The sequence below is a fragment of the Pteronotus mesoamericanus genome, unplaced genomic scaffold, assembly GCF_021234165.1.
Source record: "Pteronotus mesoamericanus isolate MK-2021 breed Mesoamerican mustached bat unplaced genomic scaffold, CSHL_Meso_final contig_33, whole genome shotgun sequence".
NCBI lineage: Eukaryota > Metazoa > Chordata > Mammalia > Chiroptera > Mormoopidae > Pteronotus > Pteronotus mesoamericanus.
This window is the reverse complement of record NW_026555135.1, coordinates 1,985,601-2,005,415: the sequence shown is the minus strand read 5'-3', so window position 1 is coordinate 2,005,415 and position 19,815 is coordinate 1,985,601. Positions and strand designations below refer to the sequence as shown.

The 19,815-nt window shown below is 38.6% G+C and overlaps 1 protein-coding gene across 1 annotated transcript in view; it reads left to right on the top strand.

Annotated features, from left to right (window-relative positions):
- Window positions 1-19,815, top strand: part of C2CD3 (C2 domain containing 3 centriole elongation regulator) — a 121,804-nt gene that overhangs the window by 57,487 nt on the left and 44,502 nt on the right. Inside the window, exons 18-24 of the mRNA XM_054576264.1 lie at window positions 463-646; window positions 1,713-1,885; window positions 3,369-3,492; window positions 8,540-8,808; window positions 9,325-9,414; window positions 11,852-12,454; window positions 14,658-14,996. Of these exons, the coding sequence (XP_054432239.1) occupies window positions 463-646; window positions 1,713-1,885; window positions 3,369-3,492; window positions 8,540-8,808; window positions 9,325-9,414; window positions 11,852-12,454; window positions 14,658-14,996 (1,782 nt within the window). The remainder of the gene's footprint in view (window positions 1-462; window positions 647-1,712; window positions 1,886-3,368; window positions 3,493-8,539; window positions 8,809-9,324; window positions 9,415-11,851; window positions 12,455-14,657; window positions 14,997-19,815) is intronic.

Genomic DNA, 19,815 nt, shown 5'->3' with positions numbered 1-19,815 from the left:
CAAGATACCACTTCACATTCACTAAGATGGCTATAATCTTTTAAAAAAAAGAAAGAAAGAAAGAAAGAAGACGACTGATAAGTGTTGGCAAAGATGTAAAGAAATTGGAGCCTTCATTCATTGTCCACCAACAAAGTAATCTTTTTCTTCTGTATTATGATGAGACCTTAGGTACACACCATAGCTACTAGGGAAATGCTCCTTGATAGGAATAACATTCTGAAGATACATCTGGCCCCAGGTCTGTGACCTACTAGCTCTAAGACTTTGGGTTCACCATGTAACCTCAAGGTGTACATATCCTCATCTGTGCAGTAGGAGTAATAATACCTGCTTTGTTTTCTTTAGAAGAATATTGTGAAGGTACAATGGAATAATACTGTACATTAACATACTGCCTTACTACATATAAAGCACTAAATGATGTATTGGATTATTCTCAATTGCTTTTCTTTTTTAAAGGAATCACTCTGAAGCCTTTCAGATCTACAACCACACTCTGTGTTCCAGATCCCATCTTTAATAGTGAGCACCATCACTCTCTCCTGTTGCCAACTGAAGTTCCAGTGCAAAGGCTCCTACTCAGTGCCTTCTCTGCACAGGTGTTTGTACCTGGAGGTGGAGTCCACTTTGAAATCTGGTGCAGGTAGTGTGGAGAACCCAATCCTGTGCCTAGAAAACAAATACAGACAGAATAGAAAATAAAGCATCCTTCCCATAACCAGCTTAAGCTGAATTATAAGGAACTAAGCAGTCCCTTCTGCCCTGCTTTATATTATTTGTGTTTGTTAGTAACTCTTGTCCAGATTTTACTGAAATCTATTAAACTATTAGGCTCTTGGGAGCAATTGTATCTTATACTTCTAACTATTACTAATAATTATAAGTTAAGTTCTATCATTTTTACCTCCTATTCTCTCTCAGATGTATCAGTCACCCTTTTTCTGATTTTCTTACTGCCTTATTTAATTCAGGCCCACATCATATCATGCCTAAATTACTGTAAAGGCCTTCTAGAGTCACTTCTTATAACCTGTTCTTTCCATCACTCATGCTTCAGACTTTGGAAATTTCCAGGAAAAATAATGGCATGAAAACTGCATTCAACCTCCTCCTTTCCATGTCCACCCCCAAGAAACCAACTAAAATGACTAAGAGAGTATACATCTAAAAGGAGAGGAAACAGCATCAGGAACAGAACTAGGGAAGAGTACTGGCCACTTGCCAAAACCTTTTCCTAAATAGAATCAGGTGGAAATTAGGTTTGATAACTTTGTAATCTAGAATGGAATGTTTTGAGATAAGAAGTAAATAATGTAAGTACTAACAGATCCTCGTTACCCCTCCAAATTTGAAGGGTTTGGGCCTGAAGCCATATAAGAGATTGGGACTGCTCCACCTAGAACCACTTGTGCTATTACAGGATGGGTGCTTTCAGGAGTGGCTACTCCCATAGGTCCAGGCCATATGCAGATACCTCAAACAGAAAGCCTGTGGGAAGCTGGGTTTTGTCCTGAACATGGTGTAATTTATGGGGTTCCGCCTCCAGGTAATAGGTAGTAAATTCAGCCAGACACAACCACAGCTATATAGGACAAATACAGATCAGTCTCCAAAGATAACTAGATACTGAAAGTCGATCCCTAGGGCAGACTGGATCATTCATTCACCTAATTCTTCCAACTGACAGCTTGTGCTTTTATGGCTTGCAGATACTATTATCCTAATGTGAGAGACCAGATGGTTGCCAGAGGAACCTTGCCATTATCGAGGATCTGTGCCATGGTAACCATGCAGCACCGTGAAAATGTAGGAATACAGACCTTTAGTCTCCCTTTAACCCCCAGGCTTGAGAATAGGAAAGAACTGAGAAACCAATCATCAGGTAACTGAAGACTATTTTGCTTTTCCCTGTCAAAGTCAATATACCTAAGTATTTTTCTCTCTAAATTAGTGATTCTTCACATTTTGTTGTACTTAACACTTTTAAGAATCTGATGAAAACTATGAGACACCTTCTCTTAGAAAAATTGGTGTGGAATATACACTGCAAATTTAGCATACAAATTTAGAAAACTCATAGTTCCATAGACTGCCTATATAAATGTTGCTTGTCCCTTTTCACCTTTAACGTCAGCAATTATTTAATAAGCCCTCGTAGCCTAAATCCTAAGTATTATAGACCTGACTGGTGTGGCTTCATGGGTTGGGCATCATCTGCAAACCAGAAGGTCACAGGTTCAATTCCTGATCAGGCACATGGCCAAGTTGTGGCTCCAAGTCCCCAGTTGGGAGCATGTAGGAGGTAACCGATCTACATTTCTTTCCTTCTCTTTCTCCTCCCTTCCCCCTCTCTAAAAATTAAGTAAAATCTTAAAAAAATAAAATAGAATCAATAAACCCTAAGGATTATATAAGTATACTCAGAGGATTATTATTCCAAGGCAACGTAAGCAGATGTAGAATTGATGGAAATAATTAGCATTAACTGGGAAGTCACTCTAAGGACAGAGAAGGTTAGGAATTAAATTGGAAGGAATTCATTAGAATTTGAAGTTTTGGGTTTTTTTTTTTAAATTTAATATTTATTGTATTTTTCCATTACCATTTAGTCCCCTTATAATCCCCCTCCCACCCTGCAATCACCACGCTGTTGTCCATGACAACAACATGAGTCCTTTTTCCTTTTTGTTCAGTTTGAAGTTTTTAATTATATCCTAATGCTTCCAGCAGGATGACCTACCCTTCTAGTACATAATAGATAATTAGGATTAGCCTCCTAAGTCAAGTTACCGTACAAACTTGCTGGAGAGTGTCTGCAAACCTTTTTTTTTTTGTTCTGTAAAACGAAAGGATTAAGATTGAGTTGTTCCTCCTAATGCTCACTGATCAGCTTGTTCTATTGTACTGAAAGCGTTCCCTGAAATGTGATAGTGGGATGGTAGATTAAAAAACAAGATGGCATAGGAAGGATGTTTCAAGAGGTGGTAGCAGGAGCGTGATAGAAAACCTTTTAAAAGTTTAAGAAGAGGAAAAGCTGAAGTCATCTCAATTCTGTAAAAATAGCTGGAAGTTTAGAAAATCTAGAAGTAACTTTTGCCTCTGTTGTGTAATCTTGGCAGGCAATTGAATCTCTGAGCCATAGAATCTTGGATATATAGAGAAAACAGTAACTACTGTTATGTCATTATTAATCCCTTCAGTACAATAATATATGTGATTCTGACCAAGGACAGATTATCTCATTGCTAAGGACCCTTATTGTTCATTACAATTATAGTGTTTATTTTCTTCCTTCTTTCCTGACCAGGAGAGATTCTTCCCACCCACCTTTTTAATCTTTTTTTTCTTTTGTCCTCATTCTTCAGGTTTACTAGATGTGAGCCTAAGGTACAGACGTTCTCTAAGGACAGCAGAGGGAGTTCTTGCTGCCCGAGCTGTCTCTATCTCCATCCAGATTATCAGAGCCTGTGGTCTGCAAGCAGCAGCCAAGTAAGTCTCCCTTAGAAAAGCAATTCTCAAACGTTTTTCCACTGCAATCCACAACATATGATGCTCAGACACACAGAACTTTCTTGTGTACAATTTACAGTTCATTAACCACAACCCTTTTTTTTTTTTAAGAAAGCATTTAGGAATATGTGAGTAAATCCCCTGCAAACTTTGCTATTTTTAACTGGTATTAGCAACTTAGTTCCTTAACCTTGTCCAACGACTTTTTTCTCGACCCTACTTACCCACTTTACTTATGTCCACAGTCATACCCTAGACCCTCAGAACATGCCAAGACCAGTCATTACAACTCTCCTGTAATCTTATGTTCTGTCTCTGAGTACCAGCTTCTATTTCTTTAGCTTGTTCCCCTTCAACTCTGTTCTTAATACAGAAGTCAGTGATCCCGTGAAATTTAAGTCAGATCTTGACACACCTCTACTTAAAACACACCAAAGACTTTCCATCTCATTCAAAGTAAAAGCCAGACTCCTTCAAATGGCTGTAAGACCCTACATGGTCTGATCCTGTTATCTTTATGACTTCATCTCTTCCTGTTAGTCTTCCCTCTGATTATTCCACTCCAGCCCCTGGCCCTCTTATTGCTTCTGAACACACCAAGCTCATTTTCCTCTGAGGGCCTTTGTCTTGCTGTTTTCTCTGCCTGGAATACTGTTTCTAAACGACTTGGCCCTCTTTACCTCCTTTAAGTCTTTGCTCATACTTCTCTCTACCTTGAATGTTATTTCTTTCGTCTACTAAACAAACTCCTACTTTCTTTTAAGACTTTACACCTTCTTTGCAGCGTTCCTTTAGGTCTTCCTACATGTAGACAGAATTGGAACTTTGTCCTTTGTTAGCACCATGGCTATAGCACATATCACTCTGTTTACATTATTTACATACATGAGTTTACCCCACTAGGCTGTGAGTTCCTCTAGTCACAGACACTGCCTGAAGTCCTCTCTGTACTCTTCCCCTCACTGCATAACAGGTGTTCAGTAAGAAAGAGAACTAGGTCATACTCCTTCTGCAGACTCGTTCACTTTGGACATTAGTTCAAGAAAGAAGAAGCAAATGCTCCTTAATTTTTTTCCTTGTAACTCAGAATCAGATTGTTTGCCTTTAACCTCATAGACTCTAAATAACTGATCGAATTACTGCCCGTGTGAGATCTGATGCTGAAACAGCTGGTAAAATGTTCAGTCTGCTTAATATTTTTCTTCACTAAATTCTCCAAATAGATTTTTTCCAATAATTTCCCAAGAACATTTTAGTGTTAGTATTAGTGATACCATGGCAGGTTTTAAATCATGGCACTTTCTTACCTTAAAACTTTTGATGGCTTCCCATTGTCAGTAGCAGTGGTCTCCTAAATTTAATTGTTTATTCCCGTTAATAGAAAAAGTAAAAATTCAGCATACCTTCCAAATATGTGTATACTTATTCATGTATAAATTATTTTCATATACTACTATACTAATATATTAAATACATTATAAAATATATCAGAGTAGTAAAATTTTAATATGTTAGATAACAAATATAGAAGTTTTAGTATTTTTTCCTATGCCCAAATAGTTTACCCTATAAATCCCCTAGGTTATACACAACCTATTTTAAGGACTACTGGTTCACAAGATAAGGTCCATTGTGTTCAACTAGGCATTCAAGGCTGTTTAAAACATCTTAACCTGAGTCTTGAAAGAAAGATAGGACTTATTAAAATACCCAAGAGCTCTAAAAATTATTCTGATCAAAGAGAACATGTGCAAAGGCATGGAGGCATGAAACTTGTGTGTTTATGGTACCTGCTCTGTGTGAGACCCATTCAAGGCCAAATTCTTAAATATGGTATTAAATTAACTACTATTTAATTGGCAGAAGAGTACTTAAAATTTAGATAACTAAGTAGATCTCAGAGAGACCCAATAATAGATGAGAAACTCAATAAGTAGTCTCCCTCTCTGAGGACTCATGGGGAAGGTCATACTGGATGACAGGCAGTTTGTTGTGAGTCCTGAAGTTGGTCTGTTATAGTTTTGATAAGGAAGGGCAAGAAGTCAGGCCATTTCTTTTTTTTTTTTTTTAATATATTTGATTGATTATGCCATTACAGTTGTCCTATTTTTTTCCTCCCCTTTATTTCCTTCCACCCTGTACCCTACCTCCTACCAGCATTTCCCCACACTTAGTTCATGTCCATGGGTCATTCATATAAGTTCTTTGACTTCTCCATTTCCTATACTATTCTTAACCTCATCCTGTCTATTCTGTACCTACTATTTATGCTTCTTATTCCCTGTACCTTTTCCCCCATTCTTCCCCCTCCCCTCTGATCTCCCATTTCTGTGATTCTGTTCCTGTTCTAGTTGTTCGCTTAGTTTATGTTTTTGGGGGTTTTTTTAGGTTCAGTTTTTGGTAGTTGTGAGTTTATTGTCATTTTACTGTTCATAGTTTTTGATAGAAGGCAGGCCATTTCTAACACTTCATTCTTCTGATAGGTTGGGAGAGTTCTACAGGATTTGAGACATAGCATGGTATAGTGGGAACAGAGCTGCACTAGAAATCAGACCCATTGGCTTCTAGTTGCACCTTCATCTCCCACTAGCCCTATGTGATCTTGGCCTAGTTTTTTTTACCTCTCTGGGTGACAGTTTCTTCATCTGAAAATGAAAATTATGAATACACACCACCTCCCAATTTTATAAGGATTAGTGTAAAAATGAACAAATGTGAAGTCACTTTATAAACTACCAACTTCTCTACCAAAGTATGGATTTTTATGATTACTTCCACTTGTATAGATAATTAATGTTACCATTGTTAGCCAGAAGAATATAGTAGAATCAGAAATAAGTTCTACATTGCCTGTTATTGAAGAGCGGAGTTCTTGATATTCTAAACTTACTCCTCCTTTGAATCTTCATTCCCGTATCCAGATAGCAGGTGCTCTGAAGTGAGCGTTCTGTCAGTAAGAGACACCAGCCCTCATTTTATGTGCCAATTAAAAATACATTTTTAGTGTCTATGTAATGAAAGTCCTTCTTTCTTATTCACTTGAGTCTTCTAACTCACCTGATCTTTAACTGAGAGTGAGTATAAACTTCGTTGGATAATTCCAGTAGTTTTTTAATTCTAAAAGGGTAAGAAATTGTAGCTATTTTACTAGCTCCGAGCCCAATGCATGATACCCAAAGCAGATGCTTAACAAATAATTAAGCAGATACTTAAATAGACCAGCGTGGGGCCCAAACTCTTTTGTCATATTACTGCCATCTCTGAGAGTTCCCTATTAAGAGGCTTTTCTATTTTGTTTCTTTGTTGTTGTTGTTGTTGTTGTTGTTGTTGTTGTTGTTGTTCATTAGATACAGAGAACAGACTAACAGCTATCGGAGAGGATGGAGGTTAGGAAATTAGGTAAAAAAGGTGAAGGGTTTAAGCCAAAAAAAAAAAAAATTATAGATACAGACAACAAGCAGCATGGTGATTACTGGAAAGAAAAATGGTGGGGAAAGCTAAATGATGGTAAAGGAGGAGTAAATGGTGATGGAAGGAGACTTGACTTTGGGTGGTGAACACACAATGCACAAAATGCAATATACAGATGATGTATTATAGAATTGTACACTTGAAACCTACATAATTTTATTAAGCAGTGTCACCCCAATAAATATTTTTAAAAAGAGTCTTCATTACCCATAGGCAGGCTCTCTGCTTTGTATATATTATCTAATGTAATTTTTAAAACATTGAATAATTTATCATTTTTTAGCTACTGCTAGCATTTGATTTATTTCCATCTCTCATTTTTCATAGACATAATATATATTTCATAGTATACTATTATATAGACCTACAGCAGTCTACTATTAATGGTCATTTTGCATTAATTTCATTAGAAATGAAATTACAGTAATCATTTAAATATACACACATCTTAAGTATCTGTTGTATCCTTATGTTATCCTCATTTTAGCAAGTAGGAAACTGGAACTTTGAAAAGGCTGAATAACTTGTCTGAGGCCAGGATTCAAACCCAAACTATTACCCTCTACTGATATGTACCAAGTATAGTAAGGATCTTAGAAGAGGGAACCCTTAAGTCTTCTTTGGGACTGTCAGGGAATTCTTCAAAAACAGGTGACCTCTTGGGGAATTTGGGGTAAGGAAGCGTGTCTCATACTATACCTATACACAAAAGATTTGACTCTTTATGAGTGTCAGTTAAAGGTGGGTAGATTCTATCTGCACATCATGGAACATCTGTACTGAGAAAGAGAAAAGCAGCCTCTGGCATCAGGGAACTGATCTGAGACTCACAGCTAGGTTTTGGTGTTTTCCTGTTGAGCATAAACACTATCACAGAACACCAGCATCAGACAAGGCAGCTCTCTGACCATGACCAAATGAGACAAAAATAAGACTACTTCATAATCTTGCCTAAGCACAAACCAAAACAAGGTCATTAAGAAAACCATGAAAATACCCAATATACCTATACCCTGGCTAATAGGAATGACTGCTGCTGCTTTACCAATTACAGCTTTAGCCTTATTCTAGTCTTCCCTCCTTCTAGGTAAGATTCATTAAGAACACCAGTACAGAGCAAAGTCCTACTTCCTTGAACATGCCTTCAAATCACCTAATATGAGCCCAGGACTATACGTCCTTTCTGAGACCTAAATGCCCCACAATTGCCACGGTGTGCATTCTCCCTCATTGCAATGATCGATCAATAAATCCAACTTGTTCAACTGTAATTGATTCCTGGTATTATTTGGCTGAAGGGCATTGACAGTACAATGAAGTGTCTGTGAAGTGTCCCTCTGGTGGACAGATGACTGTTGTCTCTTCTCACCCCTATACACACACCTGATAACCAGATTACTAAGAAAGCACATTGTGGCACTGCCGAAAGTCTAGGTAGGAAACATAGTCAGTTAGTGTTCTTGGTGGCCTCATGGAAATGCTAGAGATGTTTCCCAGGCAGGCAGGCTCATTTCTTATATTTTCTTCTTCTCCTGCTCACTATTTTTCCTTACAGGGCTTTGGCCGAGCAAGAACCCTCTCTACAGTTTAGTGCCACAGTTGGGGTCAATGCCTTTGTCACCGTTCATCTCTCCTTCCTGCCCAAGGGAGAACAGCGCCAAACACGCCCTGTGGCCTGTACCTTCTGCCCTGAGTTCTCCCATCACACCGAGTTCTCGTGTAACTTAGTAACTCAGCACTGCAGTGGAGAGGCCTGTTTCCTGGCAGAGCTGTTGGAGTTTGCAGAGGTCACTTTTGCCATTTATCATGAAGATACCAAGTCAGGTGAGCACCAAATAGCTCATCACAATCAGAATTGAAAGAGCTCTGTTTTGAATGGTATAGCCTTCCTAGGAGATAGATATGAAGTATTCAAGGGTCAGGGGTCATGTTCTCTGCAACTTATTTCTGAAGGATATAATGAAAATAAGTAGAATATGTATTGAATGTGTACGTGTGCCAGAGAGAATGTAGAGAGAGATAAAGCAAATATGCCAGATGTTAGTGGGTGGATCTAGGTGAAGTGTATATAGAATTTCATTGTAATATTCCTGAAGCCTTTCTGTATGCCTGAATTTTTTCAAAATAAAGTGATTTAAAGTTACATATACACTCATACATATATAACTGATGATTTAATTAAAAACAATTTAGAGAGCACCTGACTGGAGCAAAATGATTTCTAATGCATCTTCCAACACAGTGGGATTCAGTGAGTGTAAATGGAGGGTTATATGGATTGTGAATACAAACCCTTTGGTGAGTAGACCTCCAATTAATTTCTCTTGTTTGATTTGACAGCCAGTGATATAACAAGTATCCAGTCATTCAAAGATTATCTGCTTGGAGTAGTAAAGGTTCCAACAAAAGAACTGCTAATCAAGAGATCTGGTAAGGATCCTAGATAATCACTTTTTAATCCTACCCTTTCCCTGCAAGAGATCATCTTCTCTTAACTCCCTTGCAAGATATGCAGAAGGAATTATGACCCCTTAAAACAAACTTCTGAATTCTCCCAGGGACCTCAAAAACATTTTAAGCCCTCTCCTAATCATTTCAAAATTTTCTAATAAAGAATTTCAAAATATTGTACTATCTTACTCTAGGAAAAATAATGATGATGATATTACTACTAATAAATCTGGTGATACCCATTAGGTAAAATATTTTCTTAGATCTTATTTGAGCCTCATGACAACTCTGCGTGGCAGGGATAAAGGATCTTATTCTTTTCATTTGACAGATGAGAAAACTTAGACTCACAGAGGTAATTTGCAAAAACCACACAGCTAATGAGTGGTCGGACTAGAAATCAAATCCAGATTTGCCCATTCTCCATTCTCAGTGAAGGATGAATAAGGACATGAGGTGAAGCCACCAAGGCAGTTTGGAAATATTGATCCTATCCTACTTATTAGTAGCTTGGTGACCTTGACAAAGTGGCTTTGACCTCTCTGGGCCCCAGTTTTCTTAGCTCATGGATGGAGACTGTTAATCCTGACAAATCTACAAGGTATGAATTGATTAAATAGGATACATAAAGTATCTGACACATGATAAGCACTCGGTAAATGTTAGTTTTCCTTGTCTCCCCATTTTCCTCCCTAGGGTTATATAATCTAGTTCCAAAATTTTGTCACACATCTCCCAAGCTTAATTATAAATTGAAATTTGAGTAATACTTTAAAAAACAGGTACTGTGTGCCTGCCAGAGAGGTCTGTCCAGCTTGATATAGGGTTTAAATATCACTTCTGTCACTTACTGTTTGTAATCTAGAAAAACTCACTTCATCTTTCAGTTCCATAGTTTCCTCATCCATAAAAATGGAAATAATAAGATCTGCTTTGCAAGATTACTGAAACATTCAGTGAAATTATACCATGTAAAGGATCTTGGCACAGGGCTAGGCACATAGGAGAACATATGGCCTAAAGTGTAAAATATTTACTATTTGGCCTTTTACAGAGTAAGTTTTCCAACCTCTGACTTATGTGACCACTGACTGTTACATAATATATTGTTTATGTACCATATTAGCTTTCTAAAATATAAAGAATTCTAAATTTAGAAACAAATTTAGCTCTAAGGGTTTCACATAAGATATTATAAACGACCCTGACCAGATTGGCTCAGTTGGTTAAGCATTATCCTGCACAGCAAAAGGTCACCATGTTGATTCCCAGTCAGGGCACATGCCTGGGTTGTGGGTTCGGTTGTTAGGTCCCTAGTTGGAGTGTGTACGAGAAGCAATCAATCGATGGTTCCCTCTCTTTCTCCCTCTCTTCCCTTTCTCTAAAAATAAATAAATATAATCTTTTTTGTTAATGATGTTATAAACCTAAAGTAGGTAGAATGTAGACTTTGGAGCCAGCCTGGGTTCAAATAGTTCTACCAGTTGGTACATATAATAACTTGGGCAGATCTCTGGGCTTCCATTTTTCTCTTCTATAAAATAAGGATCCTTACCCCTTTTAATCCTTGAAATTTCGCAGGGTTGTCAGAAGAACAAAATAAAGTAATATATGCAGGGTCCAGCACAAATAACACCCCTTTCTTATTACAAAATCTTTTATTACAAAAATCATAAACATGTGATTCTATAATATAACAGTATCACATTCAAGCACACCATATGATATTTTAGGTGAAATGTTCAAATTTCTGTCCATCTCATGTGAGGCATTCACGTACCCTACCAACCACACTCAAGCAAGCCTTACTTCTGCCGGACCCTGTATAAAACATTAGGAGAATTTCTGACAGATAATAAATACTCAAGAGAGTAGCTGTTATTATTATGAAATCTCGTTCCTGGTCCTTGGTGTGTGTTCACTAAGTGGCAGTTCCCTTGGTGGAGGACCTGGAACTAGGCCCCAGATCTCCTGATTTCTTATCCCTTGCCTTTTTCGTTGTATTCATAACATCATAATAACATTTCACATCTTTTATAGCACTCCTTTTTGAAAGCTCTTTTAAAATCATTCTCTCATTTAATGATCATAACAACTTTGTCTGGTAAGCAAGATTAGCACTAATTTTCCCATTTGTCAGATAAGGAGAACAAGGCTGAAAGAAATTAATGGCTTATCCAGACTGAACCACTCGTTTTGGGTTAGCCAAGGAGAAAATTCAGATCTTCCAACTCCTAGCCTTGGTTCTTCAGACTGATCACATTGCCTTTCAGTGGTCAGATGAAACAAACTACAATGCACTGAAGGGTTTATGTTTTCTATTCTGTCTTGGAATATGGTAATGGTGGCTCTGGGGTGGAGAATGGTAATTCTTTTTACTTTTAAGACAATAATTGAAAATGTTTTCTCCTATAAGGAATCACAGGATGGTATCCCATTATTTTACCAGAAGATAGGACCATGCCTCATGGCTTGGAGCTAATGCAGAAGATTGTGGGTGGTCTGGAGCTTTCAGTTTCCTTCACCCATCCTGGGGACAGAGAACGGGTGTTGGAAGCTGCTGAGCTATTGGGCTGGAGCTTTGAGAATAACTTGAAGGATCTTGTCAAGATGGATGAAGAGGAGCCAGCCACTGTCACCATCTCCACACCGAGGCTCTGGCTGCCCATCCATTGTGTGCTTCTTGCTGGCCAGAAGCACATTCATAAGAGCACATATTGCTACCTCCGCTACAAGCTGTATGATCATGAAGGCTTTTGGACCCCTCTCAAGAAGCCTAAGGAATCCACAAATGAAAAGCAGGTCATGGTTACTTTTAAGGCATCCAAAAGAGCAGAAGTCACTAGGGGCCCATCATTGCTTTGGTACTTCAGGGAGGAGAGATTAGAGATCCAAGTGTGGCGGGCTTATGGCAATGACAGTGTGGAGAGGCCCCACCATACGGACAGTTGGATTGGCTCAGCCTATGTGGACCTGGCCAAACTTGGGGAGAGGACAGCAAGGACACTAACTGTCAGTGGTAAGTTAACAACCAGCCTCATCCCTTGTGGTTTAGGCACCTGCTCTGTGACAAGTACTATGTGAGACACGCTCTCAAGACATTATTTTATCTGATCCTCCCAGCAATCCTGTGAGATAGGTATCAGACCCATTTTATAGACACAAAAATGGAGACTCAGAGAGGTTGGGTAACTGCCCAGGATCAAAGGCTAGGAAGTGTTCTTTCCATTATTGTGTGCTGGAAGATTAATAGTATTGTAATTTAGTAATGCTTCTCATAACTGAAGAGATTTCGTAAAGAAGGAGGTTTGCTGGCTGCTTTAAAAAGAGCATTATCTAGTGACAGTATACCTTTGTGAAATCACCAAACCTCTAAGAGCTGGCTCAGAACTCAGTAGCTTTAGAGTACTAAAGCAAATGCATCAGGTTTTTGCAGCTAATGTAGTGCCTACAACATTGTAAGCACTCAGTTAATCTATGTGTAAAATAATGAGTGAATTTAGAGGATTACCTTTAATCACATGTGTAAGAGCCTGTGTGATAATCTAGAATGCTAGTTTTTTAAATACATTGAAAAGCATACTTGCAAATGAAAGTAGGATAGCCTTTTTCTCTGGTCAACATGTCCTAAAATCATAAAGAAAATCTACATATTTGGTTTACAAGGCAGAAAGGAAAAGGTAACAATTTCTAAGTGGCATTTTGTGCTGGGTACTTCTCTTTCAAACATTTGTTCCATACTTGATACATGTACTCGGCCCTGGGAACTCAGAGATGATTAGGAAATAATGCTGACCTCAATGAGTTTATCATCTCTTGGGAGAATAGAGTAGTAAACAATTACAGTGAAGCCTAGGAACCATGAAGAAGGCGTCCTCAGTGGTGCTATGGGAGCACAGGGATGCAGCATCTCTTTAGTTGAGGGCCATTGTCTCAGGGAAAGAGACCTGAGTTTCAAAGGTTTAAGGAATAAGCCAAGAAAGGGGGGAAAGAAAGGCAATTTAAAAGGGAACAGTGTATGTGAAGGCACAACGACATGGAGCAGTTTGATACATTTTAGGCACTGTAAGTAATTTGGAACTGCTGGATTAAATGATGGGAGATGAAGCTAGAAGGGGGACAAGAGTACTACACTGAAGGCCTCCTCTAAGCAAGAGGAGCTTGGACTTTTTTCTGAGAGCTGTGGAAAACTGCAAGGGGTTCTGAATAGAAGAGTGACATAGCTTTGCATTCTAGAAAAATAAGTCTAGCAACTATAGTGTAGAATGAATTGGAGATGGCCAGACTAGATTTTTTACAAATACAATATTTATCCATCTTAACATTCCATAAGATTGTTATTTTCCTACCTAAAAATAGAAGATAGAAAGGTTCCATCTTGATGCTATTTGTGAATCAGTTAACTATATTTTCCTGAATTGCAATGAGTCTAATGAAACAAACTTGGAGATTCTGAAGGAACTATTAGTACCTTTTGCTTTATAAATAAAATCTCATTTTATATCCAGCAAACCAGTAAAGTTCAAATCCCTGAGTTTAAATCTGCCACTTACTGAAAAAGTTACCTTTGCAGGTTACTTAACCCCTCTGAGACTCTGGCACACGAAAAACACTCAACAAATATTAATTTCTTACTTTCTTGATTCCTCTGCCACCACCTTCTACTTCCTTCCAAATGATCTCCAGGTCTACTTCCAGAACACATTCAGTTGGTGAAACAAGCTAAATTGAGTATCGGGGCAGATTCCTGATGAGAAGAAGGCCTAAGAACAAGAGTCATTGAAACATGTAGAAGGGAAGACATGCCACTCCTAATTTCATAAAAATCTTGTACTTTTAAGCAGCCTCAGAAGCCATGTAAGCCTAGTTGCCCCTCAGTACATGAATCCACAGCAGCTCTGCCTGGCAGTCACTTGGCTTTGGCTTCAAAATCTAAGCTCTCTCTACTTTCCATTATTGGAGATAGTGTGTGTGTTTGGGGAGTGGGGTGTAAAAATTTTCATACTGTATATTAACTTCACAGTTTTGGGGGTTTATTTTTTTGCTTTTGTTTTTGTTTGTTCCATATTTTTGTTTTTTGTTTTTACAAATTGGTGTGGTGGGGCCTGTAGGTCTCCCAAAGGAAAGAGGACCACAGCATCCTCAGTGAGCATCTCCTCCAAGGTTAGAGAGTATTTTTGGTTCCTGCTTTCTTAGGGTTATTCTCCTTTATTCTCTTGCAGGTGTGTATCCTCTATTTGGACGAAATGCTTCCAACCTCTCAGGAGCTGCCTTGAGAGTTCATGTGGTTCTTTCCTCTCTTTGCCCACACCCTGGGCCCACTGATGAGCTGGACTCCATGGACTGCAGCAGCCACAGTGAGCCTGAGCAACTCCCCAGGAGGAATGATGAAATTCAACTCTCTCTACCATGTGGCCACCAGAAGTCTCCTGCCTGCACCCAGATGCCCTGCAGTAGCACCACAGCTGAAGTCTGCCCTGCCCAGGAGGGTCCTGCTGAATTGGATGGAACTTTTGTAGTCAGTATCCTGGTAGAAAGAGCAATGCACTTGAGCTTGAAAGGTATGCTCTGCTCACCTTAAGGTATGTTTCTTATCCAGAAACATATATCTTCATCCTTAGGCTTTGGTCCTATCCCCATGACCTTCCAAATCATGCAGTATCTGGAAGCCCTGTTAACCGTCTTGATCTGTAATTATTATATTTCCCAAGCCTGAAGGTTTAAGCAATATGAAAATCTTTCTAAACATAAGTGGACTTTGTCAGTTATCCTAATTTTGCATATCATAAATTTCTCAGTTTAGAAACCTGCATATCAGCTTAGATACTTTTCCTTAGACACCATCAAATTCTAAGATCCATGAAATTGTTCTCTCTCTTAAAGTTCCCTTAGATCTCCTCCTCCTTTTCCATTGCTACCAACTCAGGCCTAGGGCCAAGAGTTTTTAACACTGGATCCATAAAACCCTCAAGGAAGCCAAGAATAAGAATTAGGGTTGGTGAGCTTGGATGGGAAAATAATTACATTACTTTTATTAACCTCTAACGCAGCAATTTTCAACCCGTGTGCCATGGCCCACTCGTATGCCACAAGAATTTTTAAACATGCAACATTGACCGCTTTTCCCTCAGATTGTCAGATAAAAAGTGACAACAGCCAACACAACAGTACCCGTCTAGTGTGAAACAAGCAAAATTATACATATTTTTTCCCTCAGATCAGCAAAAAATACATTTTTTGGTGTGCTACAGAATTTTAGTAATTAGTTTATATGTAACATTAAATGCAAAATGTTGAAAATCACTGCTCTACCTAAAATTTAATTTTTCCTATAATTGTGAATATAGGCAATAGACCCTGGTAATCTTAACAGTGTGATGTTGTCAATAATAGAAATCAGATATTTTCATATCTTATTGTAGTTATTGCAGATATCTCAGAATATCATTTATAGCTATTTTTACCAGTACTTATCAAACCTACAGTTAGATCTTGTTATGCATTAATAAAGCACATATATTACAGATCACAAAGCTTGTCTAGTGTTTTGATAACTATGCCAACGTGATTTGATTTTTATGTAATCCTGTGTATTTTACATTATGCATTTTAAAGAAAAAAAAAACATTATTAAAAGAAGAGGCCATAGACCTCACCAGACAGCCAAAGGAGTCCATGGCACACAGAACCCTTCCCCTACTTTCATTCAGCCTTGTAATTGCTCCTAAAATTTTCCCTTTACCATCTCCCTTCTCTTTTGCCTGCTCAATTCCAACTCCTCTCTTCAGACTCAGCTCACACGACACCATCTACTAGAGAGTTTCCCTGGCATAAAGTTCCCCCATATTACTGAAATTATTTGTATGGTTTTCTTCTCCACTAGATATGAGCTGTTTAAACTTAGCTTATTTGTTCATTCACATTTAGCAACAAAATAGTGCAGTATTTTCTGTGTGCAAACACTGGGCATGGTGCTGGGGATAAAAGCAATGAACAAAACAGAAAAATTGTGCCCTTATGAGGCTTACATTCTAGTAAGAACATATTGAGCTCTGTATTCCCAGCTAATAAGTTGTGCATGTGTGACCCTGACCAAATTATTTCTCTCTGTATCTTGAATTTCGCATCTGTAAATCGCTGGGATTACCAGGTTTGAGATGTGTGATGGCTGTGAGAGTCAGAAACCATAGCCTTATGAGTCCAGAGGTTTCAGTAGGTACACCTTTTGGTTTGGCTCCTATTGTCTCTGTATTGGCCTCTCTCAGTTTCTGCTGTGTTGGAATAGAAACAAAACTCATGCTCATAGTAACTGCTGTTTCTTTCATTTCTGTTTCAACTCACACACCATCAACATACATCAGTCCCAGGATTATAAACTTCTATAACGATGCCTCAATATAATGACTGATCCTTCTCGTAATCTTTGTGTATCAGAGACCTTGAAACATTTTATCTCAGGACAAAGTCTTCTCTGAGTACAATCTTGCTTTGCAGTATTAGAGATACTGAGATGCCTTATGAGGAACAAAATTGGGAAACAATTTTTGCTTTTTTATTGCCCTACCAAAACAGTCTATTTTTGACAAGTTGATATATAAAAATGAGTTTTTTAAAGAGAAAAAAATCACTAGATGAATGAGTTTAAAGAAAGCACATAAAAGCTTTTATTTTGTAACAGTTATTTTGGGTCTTTTTGTTATTGCATTGAAAGTAAAACTTAATATACAAAAATATGGTTTAGATCCCATTTTCAGGGGAATCTCCATATTACAAAAAGCAATATGTTCTTGTAACTTTTCAACTAGACAGTGAGTTTCCTTTTTAAGATATGACTTAGCAAGGGAATTTGACAATAATTCATTGAGCACCTCCTTGTGCCAACTCTGTTCTCATGTTTGTACAGTAATTATCATTTCATCCTTACAACAAGTGGGGTAATGATATGAATAGATTACAGTACATACCCATTTTATAAATGAGGAAATTGAAGCTCAAAAAGGTGTTGTAAGTTGCATAGTAAAATAAGCTCTGAAAAGCCAGAACCTATATCCGGTTATATCTGGATCTGAAGCCCATGCTCTTTCCTTTATAATATCCTGTCCCTTGGGTACAAGATACAGCTGTGTTTGCCAGTTAGTCCTATCCATAATGTTTACCAGTGAAGCCCAGAATGGGCATGTATCACACGTCCAGTCCTGTGCTAACATTGCAAGAATGGTAGTTAAATTCAGCAAATCTGTGTGGGGCCAGTGCCAGGTACAGAGAGTGCAGAGCAAATGATACATAGTTTCTGTCTTCCAAGAGCTGATAATCTGGCTAAGGACATTAGCAACTACACAGGTAAAGAATGACATATGAAGCAGAATGCTCTGAGGGGCAAAAGTTAATAAAATGTATGGTGTTTATGGGGTTGAGAAACAGAGAAATCAGATATGGCTAAGAAATCAGAACTTTTTAGATTGAATAGGATTTCAGAAAGTTGTGAATGAAATTCCAAGTGAATATTTCAACTTGAACAAAGATATTGAAGTAGGAAAGTGTATGTTCTGGGCTTGCTTAGAGGGGACATGGAGGATCTGATAGTAATTGATTCTCTTTAGCTGTAACTCAAAGTCATTGCGAAGGAGCTATAGGGTCTCCTGAAGATATAAATAAGAAAATTGCTGAGCAGCCCTGGCTGGTGTGGCTCAGTAGATTGAGTGCCAGCCTGCAAACCAAAGGTTTACCAGTTTGATTCCCAGTCCCGACTGGGCGCACATGCCTGGGTTGCAGACCGGGTCCCCAGTAGGGGGCATGGGAGAGGCAACCACACATTGATATTTCTCTCCCTGTCTTTCTCCCTCCCTTCCCCCTCTCTAAAAATAAATAAGTAAAACCTTTTAAAAAATATATTGCTGAGCAGCAGTAAAGACTCAGCTAAGACTAACTGACATGATTTTCGGTGGCCACAATGGCACAATGTTGACTTTTTTTCCAGCAGTCCTTGGCTTCCTTTCCCTTCTACCGTAACAAACAAGTGATTCCCCTGGGCCTTAGCTCATGTACCTTTCTAAGCCTGAGTCCTTTCTTTCTTCCCAGCTACAAAACTCAACCCACTCCAATGACATTCCTGTTCCTCTCCTCACTCACCAGCCCTCTTTTTCTTGACTGTATAGGCACACTCCTGCTTCAGGATCTTTAGATTGATGTTCCTCTGCCTGGAGTGTTTGGTTTTTTTTTTACTTCTGGCCTGTCTTTACTGAAATCACTATGTCTCAGAGAGGCCTTCCTAGGCCACCCATCTAAAATTGCATCCCCTCCCCAACATTTTCAATCCCTCTTTCCTGTTTTTTGTCTGTATTCTTAAACAGTGTATTTTGTTTATTTTCTGTCTTTCTTTAAAAACCTTAAGTCCTACCGAGGCAAGGATAGGGACAGGAATTCTTTTTATTTGCTTTGTTTTACTTATTGTTGAATTCCCAATACCTAGAACTGTATTTAATGCATAATAAGTGGTAAATATTTGTTTCTCTGACTTCCTATGTTGCCTCCTCTGCAGGAAAGCTAATTATGGAGAATTTAATAGAGGATAAATCGTAAGGATTCTTTTTATTAAGTTTGCACTGTGTCCAATACAGGGAACATGATCATGGCCTCTTAGAAAGTTTCTGGCACCTTTTCTCCATTCTCACTGCCCACCTTGCTTGTTCAAGCTTTAGAAACTTTTTGCCAATGCCCATTCTCTCTCATACTGCCCCGCCTTTCACTATGCTGTTTCCTTTACCTAGAATGTCTTTTCCTCTCTTATTCAGCAAATATGCTCCTCATCCTTCAAGAGTTGACTGAAGTGACTGCAACACTTTGAAGGCCTACTGACCATGCCTATTAGCAGAAAACCTCCCTCTGTGTTGTCAACACTTCGCCATATCACCCTCTGACACACACACAGTTCTTCTTCATATCATTTATTACTCTGTACTGAAATTGTCAGTGTCTCTCCGCTGGGCTGTCTGTTCCTTGGGGACAGGGACTGGGTGTTATTTATTTCTGTATCCCAGCACCATGATCTTTATGATGTAGCTAAGCAAACGTAATGTCCTCTTATCTGTGAATATGATACTTAGCACCTCCCACATTTTGGGCACGAGTTACAAATGCCACTTGTTATTTGGCCTCTTTCCATTTAGTCAGGTCAGAGTAAGCATCAGAGTGGATATCTGACTCTCAGAGGTCTCTGTTTTATCCTGATTCCCACCCTTGCAGTGATAGCCCATGTAGTCCTTCCCCCCTCAAACATTTATGTATCAGTCAGGCACTGTGCTGAACCCTGAGAATACTAACCTGCCCATCAACTCTCTGAAATGTGCCTTCCAAATTATAATGTAATAGAAAGAGTTCTGG